Genomic DNA, 18,741 nt, shown 5'->3' with positions numbered 1-18,741 from the left:
ACAAAAAAATCACATTTTGATATATTAGAACTGGGAGATAAATAAAACGTGTAGTCGTAATAAAAACACATATATTTTGCTTTTATATTTTACCAAAAATCTGGATCAAGTCCATCAAGGCAGTCTCCAGGTTACAGTCATCTATACAAGCTCCGCGACCGGACTCACCCGCGCATATACTTAAGGCGTTTTTAGACACGTCTCTTAATGGGTCCGCTAAATAATGTAAATTATAAAAATTGGGGTAGATAATAGATACTTCAAAAAAATAGCAATTTTGTTTCAACGCCGTCTACTTAAAGAGTAAACATTATAGCTTGTACTTGTTAAAAGTATTATTTGAAATATCTATACAGTTCTCTTAAACATGAACAACAATATCATTATAAATGCTTATCTATTTCTACCAGCAATTTAACAGTACCAAAATTTCTAAAATAGAAATTCCACGATACAATCGGTATGATAATGAAAAACGAGCGTAAACCTAAGCAAAGCCATACATTTATGCAAATAAGCTGAAATGAATAAGGTTACTAAGAAAAAATCAAAATATAATTTAAAAAACCATAGATGCAACAAGATCTCTATACAATCTACCTATCTAACAACTTACAATTATTCATTTGTTGAGCAATTTTTTTTGGTTATTAGCCAAATTTTATAAATAATCTTTGTACACATTTAATAGTTAATTTAAACAAATAAGGCAATTGATAAATAAATCAACCTTACAGTGCTTTTTTTAGGAAATATATGGCGCTTTTTTTGTGATAAAATAGTTGTATTTTTCATGGGATTAAAATTAAATAGAACGAAAATAAACAAGCAAAATGTGGAAAGCACCAATTTAATGATTCATTATTATTTGCATAGTTGAGGTGTTTATGCAACTGAGTTATGTCAGATTTGACATACTATACCTTAAGGCAATAAAATTGAGAGTACTGCTAAAATGTCAAATTGATTTAACAATAAACACAGAGACGTAAATCAAAAACAAATTACAAACATATATACATAACAATATTGCAAAAATGTCAATCGGTTTAACCTAAAACAATTTGGAAATCTTTGAATAATTTGTATACACTAAATATATAGATCATCGCACACACAATACTTTAGCGGTGTTTTATGAAATTTTCAATATATTCACAATTAATACTTTAGAAAGCGGAGCAACAGTTTATCAGTATATGTCGACAGCAAACAGTACTGTGTGTACGGTTCATTCTCAGCCTGTTTAACATTGGACAAATCTTATTATAAAAGAAGGCACTTTTAGAGGTATTTACATTTTGGTCAGTGTAACAAAAAATAGCATATGATATGAATATTTTCAAATAATTTTCTATAGAAATTCATCGGTTTTCCTCCAAAAGCGCCTGAAGTTTGAAACATGTACGCTGCTGTTAAATAACAAAAATGGGATCTTATTGTTTAGATTTGACAACTGTCACTACAAAAATATGCTCAACTTTTTTATTGTGTACATTTATAAGAAGAAAATATGTAGTAAGCAACTTACAATTTTAAAACCATTTTTATTTAAAACACTAGATTTTTCTGGTCGTGAAAAAAGCAAGGTATACAAGAAAAGGTGTTATTAAAAATGTTTGAAGGGAAAATACAAAATTCATATCAAAATTTTTAAAAATCACAACATTTCAAGTTCGTATAGTCATTAAAAGAAAACCGGTTGGTTGAATAAAAAATCTAGATTAAAATACATTTTGGTCCATCGAAGTATCTGTGAAACACAAAAAACTAAATATTTATATAAAATCCCATTCTTGTTTTTAAGCAGCAACTACAAGACGGACATTATAAAATACCTGGCACAGAAATGTGGCACATACGAGATTATTGCGGACCCATTAAGTCGTGTTGGCCCCGAACCTTTAACAACATTTAACAACACAGAAGTGACACAGAGCCATTGAATATTTTTCTACTTTCTAAATAAAAAAGGTATTTAAGTTTTTCATAACCTTTAAAAATTATGAATTCATTAATTTAATATATGATACACAGTAACAAGACATTTGTGACGTTAACTTTGTGGACAACAATACTAAGATTTTAAATATTACAATAATATGAAATTCTGATTGAGATGAATGTTTTGAAGAGAAAAATATTCGCTGGCTCAAAATCATAAAACACATTAGCTCGGGGCTTGACTACCTAAATTTGCAGCATATTGAAAATATATTAAACCATTCTATTTGTGGGAGGTTCGTGATAATAATAAAATAAGTTTTTTTTATTAATATTTTGGATATACTTAAAATCGTGTCAATTTGATCTGGTTTTAAAAAATCTAGATTTCGGCATGTTTCCATGGTAATGAAAAAAAAAATACTGCGACTTTAGTCAGTAAAAAATAATATTCTATTTCAATCTGTATTTCTAGCATGTATCTGAAGCTAATAAATTTGCATTACAAATGATCTTATCCAAAACCTCCCACACCCTTATCCAACAATGGTCAATAAATTATTTGATATTTTGACTTGATATAGCAATATATATGTATAATATACAATTGGAACTCCTATAATTACCTAATTCATTATAAATCACAATCGGTAACAATAACTCAATGAAACAGTCTAGAGATTTTGTCGAATCTCGGGCCGGCCCGATATCACAACACACCACTTTGGAAATTAACACTTTGTGTTACACAAGCAAGTTCTATTCCTTTGTTAATTTTATATATATCTCTACAATTTAATGCTTCAGATTTAGCTTTATTGTACTGATACGTTGCAAGAGATAAGTATGAATGAATTTGAAACTTTGTTACAAATAAATCACCATGTTAATGCAGACACATTTTGCTCAACTCATTATCAAAAAATATATAAAGACAGGACATCTAAATTACTATTTTGGGGACAGTCTAAGAAGCAGAGACGGGTTAAATTTATAGAAGTCTCATTGTAAACCTGCTCATGTAACACAAACCAACATGTCATAGACTATAAAAATCCGTAACCAAACTCAGTTTGTATGAAGTTACGCACGTTCTCATCTCAAACTGAGTGTATTCGAGTCACTCACTATGTACACTTATACCTACTTTAAGGACACTTGGAACACCGGAAGCTTTGGGCTTTGGTCAGTCGATGACGACGTACGGAAGGGCTATCAGGTCACCGAGCTTTGCACACTCGTGCCATTCCGCGAAGTGCGTAGCCTTTACCGGCCGGCCTATCTCATCCCGCTCAGTTTCAATGCTCTCTAAGGCATTATTCACACTGTCCGACACATCTTCCCTAGGAAACGTTAGGACTGGGGCACACGACGCGTTCTCATACCTAAACGGCACTGAATTTACACAAGACACACAGTTTTCATACAAAGTCCTTCCGTCTAGATTGAAAGTAGGCGATTCTAAAACTTTTTGCACTACTTTTTCTTCTTTGACATCTAGGTCCATTTTATCCTCAATGGGATCACTGAGACCTTCATTGTTTTCTTTCGTTCTTTCCACTGTTCTGTGTCCTGGGGATGTGACAGAGAACTGTTGTTGTGGTTCTTCTTTAATTTCCTTAACTTCTATCGTCGGCTGTTTATCAACATTTTGGGTAGGGGAAGGCTTCAATCTCTCGTTGATCTCTGGCTTGATGTCTATTTCCATTTCAGATTCAGTTTTCATAAGACTAGGCGATGAGGACTCATCTTCAGCTTTGATGTCTTCGATGGGGTAAGGTCGCGGGGAGGGTGGTGGTGGTCTGGGTGGAGGCGAAGGAGGCGAGGGGGCAAATTCTCTTGCGGGAATATGCCGACATAGCGGAAGTCGAGACATATTCTTGACACAGAAATCGTTAGCGTAGTCTGAATAATTATAGAGCGGGACGACTGTCGCGAAGAGAGAGGGGTCATTGGGGTCGATGGATGGTCGAACTGCGAATTTATGAGGGTGGAGGGGGGCGCGGGTGCCATTGACCCCAGGGAGAAACGCATGGTGTAGGGCGTGGACGTGTTCCGGCTGAACTATGGTGGGCGAGTCAGCCGGACACGCGGGATCGGGTCCTACGTCCGGGTCGCATATACAGGGAGCCCATTCCCGCTCGTCCTCGAGGGGCTCAAGAAGCCATTGAGGTTCTCGGGGGGCTTCGCTTTCCCCATTCCGCAAGGGTGAATCCACGCTTACTGGTGGTTCTGGAATGTAAGGATGCAACAGTTATTAAAGTTTCTCTAATTAACTCTATGGCAATATACAGTGTAAAGTCCATGTAACGTCCCTCGATTTAACGAAAAACATCCTAAGGCGTCGAAATCAATTGGCTTTGGTTGGTATAGATTGTCTTCCATACATTGATACACTCTCATAGCATTACAACCACCCTCAATAATGAATTATATACTTAAAAGTACATTTTAAGTAGCCGAAATAAGTTAAAATTGCGGAGCTGTGTACATTCTTTTGTCGCTTTATCGCACTAGCGTAATAAACTCGACTGTCGGCATAATACGTACCGAACTTTTTAATAAATCCTACGAACCTTTGTTTACGAATTGGGATTGCTTGCACGTGGTTTATAAGGAAGATCCCTCAATATAGCAAGATTTGAAATATATATGAATAAGTTAAAAAATACAACATTATTAATAACTAGTGCTACAAAAGACGTCAAATGAAAATAACACACTATACGCAATAGCGTTCAAATAAAAATTGTTTTTTTTATGTAATTACTAACGCTAGTCTGAAATAAACTTTTTTTTTTAAATACAGATTTTTCTTTTTTCCATTTAACAACAACTCTTTGTAACGTCAAAGTATGCACAGTCCCTTAAGTGTCATACATACTATACAGTGGTATACATATTTATTGAATGTTTTGTGGTAATATTTTGATATAGAAAAAACGTACCATCGGGCTCTATTAGCATGACGTCAGGCGAGTGAGGGGAATTCGGCGAGGGAGGTGCACTAGCTTTGCCCCCCGTCCGTGACTGGATCTGCTCTAGCAGTTCTGCTGTCGTTTTTACCTAGAAATTAGTTAGTATGCCTTTTACATAATTTCGTAAAGAATAATAACAACTTTTAATATATTATGATAACCGAGCATATTTAATCTTATATATGGTATACCTTAATCTTCTTAAAATGTATTTGATACAAAATAATAAATGAATTCTCGTCTTGTTACCTTTTTGCCTCCAGCTGGTGGGATCCTATTGACCAGAGCAGCATATGGGTCCGGTTTATCCCTTCTCCAGCCATTCTTCCGCCTTTCCGGGCCAGATCCATTTCTTGCCGGCCAGGCGTTATTGGCCCCGGGCGTTGCTGTGGTATTGGGGATGCCTGCCGGGGTTTGAGGCACCCCAGGCACTGCTGGTATTGTCGTTTCTACGCCAGACCCAGCTCTACCGTGACCCCTATGGATATATGATTAGTATGAAGTGAAAGCGATGGTATCAAATCTATAATCAAGTAGACATTATTTGTACCTATTCATTTTGAATTAATTGATTAAGGCTGCTTTTTGACACTCAGACTGGACTGATAAAATGAAAACAGAAATAAAACTGAATCATTTCTTAGCAAGAGGCTAGGACGACTCAGTAAATTATTAGTCCAGATTTTGTGAGATATCGATATAGTATTTTGAATGAAGGAACTTTTGTTTGTTTTAAAAATGGATAAATAGGAATGCGTAAGTTAATATAAGCTTTCCTTTTTGGCGAAAAAAATAAAAAAAATTATAGCACAAGTACCTTCGTTTCTTGGGCTTCTTGTCCCGTTTGGCTTTTTTGTCGTCATCGACTGACTCTGGAGTAAGTGCGCGTTTCACGGCTATAAACACACACACACACAAATCACCAAAAATAGATATGTACTTTCAATTTTTTTTAATGAAAATGTTAAAATGCGATTACCAAATTAGTAACCAATCTAGATCTGCGTATACTTACGCGGCGTAGCCGGTTTGTGTGCGTGTGTGGGTACAGGTGGTGGTGGTGGGTCGTCATCCACCAAGATTACATCCTGAGAGTCCGACTCGTAACCGCCCCATGCTGTCAAAATAAGAGAGTTTTTAAAACTACTGATGTAAATCAATCACTGATAATAAGAAAAAATATGTTCAGAAAATCTAAAAACATGCGAATTTATTTATACGCGATACCTTTGTATTATTTATTTGGGATGATATGTTATATTTTACACTATTGAAAATTAGTTTATCAATTAGTAGTAATAATAAATCCTAGAAATTTAAGATGTATTAGATTAAAGGTGTGAATTACCTGGCCTCGACGGCAATCGTGGGCTGGGCACGGCGGGACTCAAACCTTGCTGTAATATTAACAATCTGTTATCAAAACGCAAATTAACTTGGAAGGTCAATAAATAAGTCCAATGTTCAATATATTTTCTGAACGCGTTAAATACTGAATTCTATCTATATGTATGCAGTATGCCTAAATAAAATATATTTTTATTATTATTATATAGTTTGCGCCAAGTGTCGGACCTTCGGGTATATTATAAATAGTGGACTAATCAAATACTGTACTAGTGTTTGTTCTAATTGCTACCATTTTGATATAAAAACAGAGCAATTCAGGGAAACTCCTATTAAGTTTTAAAATTAACTTAATCGTTAATATAGGTAAAGTTTAATTTTTTATTCTTGATTAGGGTCTCTAGTTACAGTCGCAAGAAATAGCTTAATTTGGCCACGTGCTTGTCCGTCTTTTAAAGTGTTATGCCTGGACCAAATCATCCAAATAACCAATAACTAGCAGAAAAATCTTTTCAGTACTAGTTTTGACGTGAAATGAGATAAGCATATTATTTACGATATATAACTTAGCGATAAGAGTGGCGGAAAGTTTCTTGATAGTTCCTTCTTGCCCGCTCTACGCCCTTGTCTTGCGAACTGGTAGTAAATGTATGTGTTGAGTTTGAGTTCATTTATATTATTAGTTAGTTCAATCACCACCTACCCTAATAAGAGCCGGCGAGGTGAGGGGGGTGCCGCCAGGACGTCGAGTGCTTCGTTCTGCAGAAGATCGGTTGGAACCTAAAACATTTTATATACAAGATGTATTATTTATAAACGTATCATTAGCATCAACACCAATACATAATGTTTGGACATATTAAATTATTTACAAAGTGAAATAAAATCAAATCCTATATGAAAGAATTTTGAGGCTAAGGGAGAATTGGCATACTATTAGGAGATTTTAATAATAATAATAATCATCTATGATAAAAGACTTGTACGATAGTCTAAGAAGTTAATAATCCCCTGTTATTAAAAATGTCATGTAATGTAAAATAGAATCCTAAGAGTTACCTGAGCAAAAAATGACTTGAAAATAATAAATGCTTAGTAATTAAAATCTATTTTGCAGTTACCGGCGTGGGCTGGCGACGCTACAGCAGGAATAACGAGGTCCCGCCACCTCTTGACGAGCACCTTGGCGCGACGCGCGAGTGTTGGATCGCTCGTCTTACGCCTCAGTTCATTCACGTGCTTGCCTAATCGGGTGGTCTGAAATAATATTGTTGAATGTTAAAAAAAGTTCAGGAAATATCTTAGCGGATTTAACGTTGATGGGAGTTACTTTTATGTTATAAAATAGTAAAAAGTGTAGGTTGTACATTACATCATTTATATATTACCTAAGATTATAGTGTACAAAATAATGTACAAAAAGCGACTGAAAAGAAAAAGTAAAAGTAGCATTATTAGTAACAGGTTACGGCAATTCACTTAATTATTTACGAAAAAAGCCAATACTAATGTAGAAGTATTGACCTAACAGTAAAAAATCCGCTTTTTAACAATAAGGGTACAAATAACAATAGTGCAATTCAAAAACAAAAGTAGGAACAGGTAGCCATAGAACATTTGGAAAAATATGATCTCAAATCATTCATTGTTATTCATAATAGATAGACAAAAGCACTGTTTTCACAATGACATTTACCTGAACAGTACAGTACAGCATATAATCCTTATTATTTAAATTTAAAAAAAGGGTATATTTAGTTTATCTTTTAAACATACTTTTCTACTATTCACTTTTTGAATAAAGTAAAAAATAGCTGAATTCACAAAAAAATTAAAGGAGTTCCTGTACATTTTAACATAATCATTGATTTGTCATGCATTTAAGTGAGCTCTTCAGTAAAAATCTATTAAAGCCAGAGTAATTTGACAGAGTCCATTTATATATTAGCAAATATATGAATGTATGTCAAAGTTTATATTACAACTGAAAAAGACTAGTTTTGTACATTTCATATATTTTCGTATTTTATAATTTAAATATAGAATATGGGTAATAAACAGTTTTTTTATAATCATTTAATGCAGGGTTAATGGAGTTAATTTTATTTTCGACATAAATCACTATGTAAGTATTTAGATGGAAAATAATGTAAATTACTTACCTCCAACAGCTCTTTTGTAATATTGAATTTCTCCAAAATTGATATAATTTCATTAACTGCTTGCATGTCGACGACCTGCAAATTAAGTAAAATACATCTAAAGTGTTGTCAATATGGAAATAATTACTGTAGCTAAATTCAATTTTCATATTATATATAGGATGTACTAAGAATAGTTGTGGAATAGTTGTGTTAAGAACTCATAAAAAAATATCATTAATAATTACAAATCTTTGAAAAAGTTATTTTTTTGTATGATGATGGCCTGATAACAAAACCTTTAACCCAAGGAATAGTTACAATTAATGAATCACTGTGTATGTACAGACAATTTTTTTATGTATGTAAGTAAAAATCTTTTTTACTAAAAGGGAAAATAATCAGTATTCTATGGCTACAATTATAGTTTTGCTCGAGAGCTCTGCATTAGCCTTCAAATTAAACATAATCTTTATTGACAGACCAGGAGCACCTAAACACCAAATAAAATTTAACTTTAAATGTACAGTTTTAGATTGTAAAAGTAGAAATTACAGTAAATGATTTCAAACCTATATATTTACTTAAACAATAAATTTTGAGCTATAAAACAGATGCATAAGATTGCTTTGAAATTCAATTCAAGTAGTTCCAAGTTTAAGAACCTTTACACCCAACTCAGGGATGTATAAGTTCTGGCAATAGCTTATAACAAGTAGTCAACAACATTAACTAAACTATTGTAGTACTTTATAGTTAATTTCTATTCTCATTTTCCCACTTAGTCTGTTGTTTATATTTAAGCCTTGTGACCAATGGATCCATAAGGATAAAATGTCATCTATATAAGAAGTACAAGATCTAGCACACATATTACTTTAGATATACATACAAAGTATTTTGTCATTTGGATGGATCAATATCATAGTTAATACCTGTTACAATCATTTTTTTTCAATTTAAATAAAAAACCTAAATTAAGGAGCCTAACCTTTTTAAAAATTAGGTTATTAGTAAAATAAAAAATAACCTGAGTAATAACACAAATTGAAAGCAGCTATGATTAATGATTTAAGTTTTGACTACTAAATCAAAACAAATCCATTCAATTCTTATCAGTGAAAAAATAGTTTTGAATTTCAAAGGTGTGCATTTGCTACAATCATTATAAAGAAATAAAAGAAGTCATTCAAGACTTTTATCATGATTTTATACAATTTATAACTGTTATTTTTTAAATATTCTGCAAACTAAAATGTTGTATAGTTGAAGATGTTATGGCCGACATAAGTACAAACAAAAAAAACCGAATCACTGAAAAAGACAATTCTGGTCCTTTTAACATTTCGCATGACACCAGACCCACTTTTTGTTTAGCAGAATTCAGACAGGGCTCGACTTTAAAAGTCCTAATTATAGATCAAAAATTGTATCATAGGTAGCATATATTAAATGATTTGATAAGATGACAGATACTAAAAATAAATAACATATTATATTTTTAGAAAAATTATAACCAGTATTTTAAATTTATCAAAAATGTTTCCAACTTCCTCCACATAAAAATTAGTAGAGTTCTTGTAAGTTTTTGGTAAGGTAAAATATAAATCTATTTTTATAACTTGAAGTGATATTTTACAAATAATATCATAAGTATTAACAGCTCCCATTGCACAGACCAAAACCTTTATTTTGTTATATTATATAATAGCTATGAAAAAGCTGCACATAATATTTTAAGTGTGGTAGGTGGAACTCAATATAATAATTAGGTATTAATACCTTGAATATATTTTGTGTTTTTAGAAAATGATAACATTGATATGTAAAATAAGTGGAAATTAAAATTATTGAAAATTTGGATTTGTAAAGAGGCTGCATGGAGACAACTACATCCCTTTTCCATAACCTTATAACCTAAGCAGGGGGTAATTATAGGAAACGGGATAAATGTGTCCATTTTGAATTGACCCTTCTACTACTTCCTGTTGAATTATTAATGAAAGGGTCATTGTACATCAGCAGTGTAATGACCAGTGATGAGCAAAAACTAAGTTCATGGAGGGTTATATTTTACACAATAATAAACTTCCAGTTTATTCATAATGTATCCTACATAATATAAAAAGATATTTAATGTTTTGTAAGATTTAAGTTATTAAAATATATGTAATGATAGGAAATTAGAGGCCATAACAAATATTAAAATACCACATGCCTGACTAATAGTGTCCTGCAGCTATTTGTAAAACTAAACTGACCTGAAAATGCACCCTCTACAGAATAACATTATATCGAATCCTGTAATATATTCGACATAAACTAGCCAAGCATACTGCAAACATTGACTCTCAAAGCAATCACGTTAGGTCATATCGAACAATCTAACAATTTTATACTTCATTACGAAATCTATCAGGGCAAAATTCACTTCATCTAACCAGAAATTAAAAGAAAAAACACGCGTGGCACAATTCCACACTTTCACATTGCAAAACATTTGGCACTAGGGACGGAGGGACGAGAGGTGAGCTGACGACGTCAGTGGCCCCGAACATCAGTCGCAACGCTCACGTATTGTAACACACACTATAATTCCACAACGATTCTCATATTACACGTGCTACTGGTACTATTGAATGTAATAATTCAGCCTTGACGGCCGTGTTGACCACTTAGATACATTATTCAGCCTCCCAAGAGGGTCAGTCGCAACTCGAGTCGGGTGTCACAGGCCCGAACAGACCGTTTCCAAATCTCCGGCTTTCATATCGGCTGTATTTGTCTTTATACTTTGGAAACTTACATTGTAATTGCTATCCAACGCATTAAGAAGCCGATTACTTAGCTCATGAGCGTTATAACTCATTTATAAACGAAAATATTTAACTAAATACGACGAACGTGTCTCGGCTGCGTCGTAATGGCGGACCGACGACTACGTATGCCCGTGCCAGGGCATTTTAGCCGAATAATTCAGCTGATATCTAGTAAAGGCGACGCACACTCGTGTTTTTCCGTTTCTTTTGACAGGAAAACCTAAAATTTGACAACAGGCAGAAAATAGATGGCACTACTAGTGGTTTAAGGAATTAATAATTGGAACCTATATTTATAAATAAATTTATCTTTTGTATCAAAAATAACATTAAAAAGTTCATTTTTGTAATCTGAAAATATTTTCTAGTGTATTTGGTTATTCTTATAAAAATTGTATCATCAAAACATAGCAACTTTATTTTCTTTATATGTATTATGACTGGCAACATTTAAGAAATAGTTGCATTTTTAATCGTTTGGTGGAGCATGCTTAAATAAATTTAATGTAGATTATAATGTTATTAGTTATTCTGTTAAAAAATAATCTAATTTATGATTTCAATATAGTTTGTATAAAAATAATAAAATCTTCATTTATAGATGTAGTAGTATCAGTAGTAGTTTTTAAATAGATTATAAATATTAACGTTCTTTCTATAGTTGAAACTAAAACATTTTATGCATTATTATATAGACTTCATACAACATTATAAGTATTGGATTGGGATTTCTGAGACATTAATAACAAGTTTATATATGAATTAAAAATACAGATTATAAAACTGCCATCCCGTTAAAACTGGTAACACTGTGTTCGACAGACACACCGCTTGCCAGACCATCTTTAAACCACAGAGGCAAACTTGTGATTTGAAAAGTTGCAAAATGTCATTTTGATTGTATTTATTTGTGTGAATGTATTTTCATTTTGGTCTTGTAGGCCGCAATATAATATGGCACTGGTGGTTAGTGAAATCGTGCATTCGGTAATTTCGTTTTGAAAATAAAGCGTCTCTTTACGCGGAAACCGATGGGGTTTCATTTGTGTTGTGATGGAGATTTTAAATCTTTTTAAAATTGAAATGGCGAAAATATAAGTTCAGTGTGTTGTGTAGTGAGAGGCAATGGATCGTCGGTGCTCCCAATCGGTCAGGACGCTGGTTTTCGACGATTCTGACTCTGATCCGCCTAAAAGCGAACAGAAGAAAAATTTGTCGACGTCTGCTGCTCCATCGTCGCTTAATCAGAGCGCTGAAGGTAAATAATGAAATTAATTTAATTTATTTGTTTCGGTTCTAGTTTTATTTATGTACCGTGTTTGGGTTTGCTCAGCTGTAAAGGCGTGACTTCGGCCTAATAACCGCGATATTACAAAGTATTTCTAACTCGCACATGCGGTAACACGGTTAATTAAATGTCAATTATTATGTGTACCTTCACACCCATAATTTAAGGGTAATAAAAATTTCGAGTAAGGATTGTATTAATTCACGAGTTTATTGTGACAAGCTACAAATATGAGTGTTTAATAATTATAGTCAAGGTTTACTAAGGTATGTGCAACTTAAAAGATTAAACAAAATAAATTTAGATAAACTTTATGCAACCTATGTTTATGGAGGCTATAAATATACAACTATACTTTCTTCACTACAACACATTGCAGACCTGCAAATGCAATAGGAACTGCTACGGGAGCCAAGACCACCTTTTAAATGTATAAATATTTAAATAAAATGTATTTTCACAAAAATGTAAAATAAATGAAGAGGTTATTTCAATATATTGTAATTATATTTTTACACCCAGCCATGTTTACATTTCACACATTGACAGCATCTAATTATGTGTTGGTAAATGTTTCCGCATATGATATAGAAATGGGTACAGGCCATTAACTATGTTTATTCGATATTAGCAAAAAAATTATGTATCCTAAATGAGATACCTAGTAATCTAATATTTCTAATGGAATACACTCATCATACATTATTCAAATTAATAATAATTATCGATTTTTTTTAATATTATATCATTTATTTTGAAGTCTAAGATAGAAACAAAATATCAATAGATATGCTTAATAACAACTATAAATTTATTAAAGTCTTAATATGTAATACCTACTTATTACTTAGTGAATAAGTGACCTCAATCACTTATGATACAGTTAGCAATTGTTAAATCTATGTTGAGAAATTCTCATGGCTTGATTTAATTTACTGTGTCATAAAAACTGATGTGTTTACTGGTGTGATGATTAAAACTTGCTTTGTTTCTCTTGTGTAAATTCTACAATGTTACTTATCATACTATTAAAAATATTCATAGAATTATATTAAACCTGTAATGATTTTAAACTTGGTGCCTGAAGAACTACACCAGTGTTTCTAAAATTCCTTACACACTAAAGAATTAAGAGAAAAATACAAAACAGGGGCAAAAATGTTTTTTTTACCATATTCATCATATACCTATTACATCTAACTATCTTAAATTTATGGAGCCAAGCACTAGGATCCCAGGTTAACCAACATTTTAACACACTTGGTATTATGGTTCACTTGCAATTTTCAAGTGCTATTTTGAGATTTGAGGGTGAGAACAATATACTTGTCCATGAATTGGTATTATTCTACATTGTAAAATCTAAATATTCTTAGATCATTATAAATATATTGGGTTTTCACTTTAGGTTCTACAATAGTTTATTTTACAGTACTACCTAGACATTTCTTAGGCTAAACTAAGTCAGTTATGACAGAGTTAGATTTAAGGTCTGCCTGAGATCTGAGTTTCATCTGTATTTATAATTCAGGATAAAAGAAAACTAGCCAAATAGACTAATTCTAATTACTGTTGCACATAAATTGCACTTGTCTCTACATATTTCTATATCTTATGTACTTATAAATATTGATACATGATATCACTATGAAGTAATCCTACCTCAAGTGATTCATAATGGAAAGGTATTTTTTTAAATGTGAATTCCTAATACCATAGTATTTGTTTTAATATGGTATTGAAAACTAGCTTGTGACAGAATGAATTTTTTTACAATATGTAAATCCTTAATTTACATTTATTAAATACCAACAGGCATACACTATATTTGGTTTAATATTGCTATCAAAAACCTGTAATATGTATAATTTAGTGAACTAAAATTTTATCATATTGAATAAAATTGAACATGCAAAGTGTAAAATAAAAAAGATTTTTCATGCTTGAATAAATAAATTCTATGAAAACTACACAACTACTAGCTTCAACTCAACAAGGTATAAGCCATATTGACAACTGTTTCGAATGTATTTTGGTTTCCACGCATGTGTCGTAAGATACATAGCCGTCACGAAATAATCGTACAATAGCATCTGTACCGGTTTTATAACATGAAATAGACACGAAATGACCGTAGTAAATAATCAATAGATATTATCACACGTCAACGTGTGTTTGTGTATAGCTTGTTCCTGTTATCTTATCGTCAGCTGTCAAGGAGGTCATAAATTTCAAGATTGGTTAATAATATTTAAAAAACAGTTCAAATCCTTACAATAAAAAGGTTGATGTAAACGATTTTTCGAGCTATCATATGTATGTAAAACTAGTGTAGTTAAAAGGTAAATAATATTTAGTTTAGTTAAGGTTTTATATAAAATTATATCATCAATAGATGTTTTATACTGATCGTCTCGCGTAATAAATGAATTGGAACCATGGTTAAGAACCCAGGTTCGCAATTATTTTTCAAGGCTTTCTATGTACACGCTAGTTTTCAATTAAAGAAATTCAGACTAATTCCGCTATTTATTTAGACGGTTTTAGTGTGAATATAAGTTATGTTTAAATCTATTTTACAGAGTTGGTGATATAGTACATAGTCCTTACTGCAATTCCTTATTAATAGCGGTTTGGCTACGCAACTATAAAACTACAGCATTGATCTTGTAATACATGTAAGGTCCCTTCATCGCTTTATAGGGCGATCATTTCACTCACGTAACATTGATCGTACTAGCACCAGCTTTTATTATTTCTGATTAAGATATAATTAGACACCTCTGTAATTATTATTGACAGCTGGGAGGGTTTCGGAGGATTTTAGTAGATTTAGCAACAACATATTTTTCCAACAACATTTATTTATATGCAAATATTGTAAAGAACAGAACTATATAATTTTCCAATGGTTTGGCCATTGAATGTTAAATGTCGAATACCCCCTGTATTCGACATTTAACATTCAATCGACATTAACATGTAGTCTAATTATATGTAATTCGTAGTATGCTAAGCGCCACTTACGCATGGTGATGTTATTGTATGCAAGGCGACGGTCCACGATATAACAATAATAGACGTGAGTTATGTAACCTATCTTTAGTTAAGTTACATATAAATATTTTAGGTAATAATTAGAAGCATAAGCCAAATGTGAACAACCGTATCACACTTGAAGCCAATATTGAGTTCTTTATTAGTCTTTGCCACACTTATTAATTGTATTTTAATATTCTCGTTTCCGATAATGTCCTTTATCATAAGTGTTATATAAATTAATGAACCCTGACATAAGCCAAATTTTGTGATAGTTTCACATTTTAAACCATTAGTCAGTTCTTACACAGTTTCAAACATAGTTTTATTTAAACATCTCCATACAACAACCGCCGCTGAACTTAATTCGTGTTTTAATTAATTTATTTCTTGTTTACAATAGTGTCTAGACGATAGGGAAGGGCATTAGAATACTTTGTGGTTGTTCATATACAATAATACTATTTATGGATCACGATATCGGCATGTAAGTAACCTCTTTGCTTTTACACAATCAACGGAATTGATTATATAAGACACTTATTTTGTTTTCTGTGCCCCGTTTGTTTGTGAAGAAGCTAAAGAAACAGTTGACATGTCATGGAATAGATACACCTGTCAACTGTTTATTTCTGAGCCTATGTTTTGAGTTGTATGTATATACTCAATGTTATGAATACATTCTTGAATGCTATAATTTGCATATCCACTCGTTATTACTGAACCTACACCACTATTTCTTAGATTTTTTTCTTGAAACCTGTCAAGGTGCTCTTACGTTTGTTGTCTTTGAGAGTAAAGAAGTGGTCAAGTAGGTTCCACATGATTAGATTGTGGTACATACCAGTTCAAGGCTGTTCCGACCATGACTTGGTTTTACGCGCCCTTCACGAGCCACGAATTATAGACGCCCATAACCATTTAATTATTTGTATCGAATTGCAATTACTTTGAAGCGATGTTAACAATTTAACACTACATAAAAACGGAAAGTAATTAAGTTTTATAGCTTGCGAATTTGGACCGCTTCATAACTCGGCAAACTATTTACGACAAAATTTAAAATTATGTAAATAATTGTAAGTTTTTAATAATAATACATAGCTACAATCCGTTCGAAAAGAGTTTTTTTCTTAATGTGTAAAAGCTGTGTTAACAAAAGACAATACTATATACTTATATTTTTAAATAAAGACATGCAGTTGTTGTAGGCGCTGTTTAGAGTGTGTTTTTGATTGTGAGATCAACAGACTTTGTGGTTCGTAGTTGGTCTACCCGCACAACTCGATAACTATTATCGCGATCGCCCTCTCGCCCAGTTACTTTATGCATCCAAATAGATATTCTGTTTTATTTTTCAAAATTCAAGTACTTATATTGTACTATGAGACTCAGTCTAAATATTGATGTGAAATCTAGAAACGTTACAATTGATCACGATTCGACCTAAGCTTGTCTGCATTGTACGTTGACCTGACACACTTGCATTTGACATAGCAATCTTTGATTTGAGACTCGGATAGGGCTGTTACCGTTACAAAATTAATCACGAAGCATATTGTGGCCTCATTTGGGAAGGATCTGTCTTTTAAAATAGCCTTGTGCTATAATTATGGTTTAATAAAAATGTTGTTTTATATAAGGGAGTATTAGAGCAAACAATCTGTATTGACGTGACCCTGCGTAGGTCGTGTGTAAAGTGCTACAGACAAATTGTTTTGACATACTTGTGGTGAATACGCCTTGATGAGACTTGTTAGTTTGAAGGGTCTAGATTTTCCTTGGCATTGAGAATGCTGAAGGATAATGTATGTAGCCTCACCTCACTAGCATTTATAAAACTCGGCAGCTTAATGCTGTGCACTGACTGTGTATAACGAAAACAAAATGGCAAATGTGAAATAGTCTTCGAATTTAGAAGCTATACAATTCAATATTTGTTTCAGTTATCCTTGTGTTAATTGGCAACACATAATGAATAACATAACGTAAATCTCTTTAGAACTTCTGTATGTGGGTAGCAGCTGATTACATGTTTACATTAAACCATTAATTTATTTAATTATGTATATCTTATATAAATTCATAATGTTAATAATATACTTAGAGGTCATAGAACTTTGTTTTGTAGCTCTATTTTATACATATAGTACGCATATCTTTCAACTAAAAGGGTCGTAAGGTTATATGTGTTATTATAGTTAGATTTACTCTAAGGCATAAATAAATAATTAATATATCTATCAAACCATTTAGTCGGTTTCGCAGTTATGAATAATGCACGATGTTTTTCAAGGGCCACATTTTATGACAGATGCCTTATATAATTATTTAATTAAAAATTCAGCCGTAATATACTACAATATATACTTAACACCTTAACGAAAGTCGCGTTACGTTGCATAATGTAAGCGCCTTAAATTGTGGAGTAATCGGAGCGTGTGCCGACTGTAGATGTGGTATATGTCGTTTTCTCGTTATACAATGGGCAAATAATACATTGTTCAGTGTACAAGAGCACAAGATGTCTGTAAAGTATTATTTCGCGGATGTCCAATTATGTAGATGACAATTTCGATAGCATTGTACCTATAATACCAAAACTATGTAGGTAATGATATTTCATAGCTTGCCAGCTCCCTAGCTATTGCGAGGGAGCTGGCAAGCTAAATATTTATATGATTTGCTCATGTGGAATTTTTGCTCATAAGGAATATGGACCACGTCTGCTACCATGGTAGCGATGCATTGTCAGGGTTGTCATCCCCTTAAAAAATAAATATAAAAACAGGCATACTATATATTTTGCTCGTCTGCCTTTGAGGCTGATGTTTAGATCTATTGTTAAAATGAAGAAAAAAAAAAACAAAAAGGCAGACATCTAGGACTTCAACGAACTGTAACGGTTAAAGTCAGTAAGTAAAAGGTCGGCCGATTTTGTTTGTTTTTAGGGGTATCTAATTAATCGATTAATCCTATTTACAGCTACGAGCAAATAATTTAGAAGATTTTTTTTTTACATTTTACATCTAGCTCCGGCGATAATGCAGACACCTAGATCTTACACATTTTCTTCGTTGTCTAAAGGGTATTGATCATTAATCCCAGAGGCAGACTCGAGCAAATGATTTAGTGTCGTCTCAAGAAGCAACGTACGACCTTAATTCATGAAGAAAATTTTCTTG

General features: G+C 32.5%; 2 protein-coding genes across 7 annotated transcripts in view; one reads left to right on the top strand and one right to left on the bottom strand.

The window, feature by feature from the left end:
- Window positions 1–54: 54 nt before the first annotated feature.
- On the bottom strand, window positions 55–11,364 carry LOC123715104 (mediator of RNA polymerase II transcription subunit 26-like). 2 transcript variants are annotated; one of them, XM_045669931.1, is made up of 10 exons: window positions 11,217–11,364; window positions 8,432–8,506; window positions 7,391–7,526; window positions 6,973–7,049; window positions 6,271–6,319; window positions 5,938–6,039; window positions 5,740–5,818; window positions 5,172–5,400; window positions 4,893–5,010; window positions 55–4,176 (listed from the first exon to the last, which is right to left on the bottom strand). In XM_045669931.1, the coding sequence occupies exons 1-10, from the start codon at window positions 11,277–11,279 to the stop codon at window positions 3,131–3,133; spliced, it is 1,974 nt and encodes a 657-aa protein (XP_045525887.1). In that variant the 5' UTR covers window positions 11,280–11,364; the 3' UTR covers window positions 55–3,130. The 2 variants fall into 2 exon arrangements, with proteins under 2 accessions (XP_045525887.1, XP_045525888.1); XM_045669932.1 differs by lacking the exon at window positions 11,217–11,364 and adding an exon at window positions 10,672–11,147.
- A 773-nt stretch (window positions 11,365–12,137) lies between these two features.
- Window positions 12,138–18,741, top strand: part of LOC123715208 (microtubule-associated serine/threonine-protein kinase 3) — a 43,378-nt gene continuing 36,774 nt past the window's right edge. For all 5 annotated transcript variants that reach the window (XM_045670133.1, XM_045670131.1, XM_045670132.1 and 2 more), the window contains exon 1: window positions 12,138–12,487. In XM_045670133.1, the coding sequence (XP_045526089.1) occupies window positions 12,355–12,487 (133 nt within the window). In that variant the 5' untranslated portion in view covers window positions 12,138–12,354. The remainder of the gene's footprint in view (window positions 12,488–18,741) is intronic.

The sequence above is a fragment of the Pieris brassicae genome, chromosome 10 (genome assembly GCF_905147105.1).
Source record: "Pieris brassicae chromosome 10, ilPieBrab1.1, whole genome shotgun sequence".
In the NCBI taxonomy this organism is placed as follows: domain Eukaryota; kingdom Metazoa; phylum Arthropoda; class Insecta; order Lepidoptera; family Pieridae; genus Pieris; species Pieris brassicae.
Note: the sequence above shows the minus strand (reverse complement) of the source record. Positions and strands in the feature narration are given on the sequence as shown.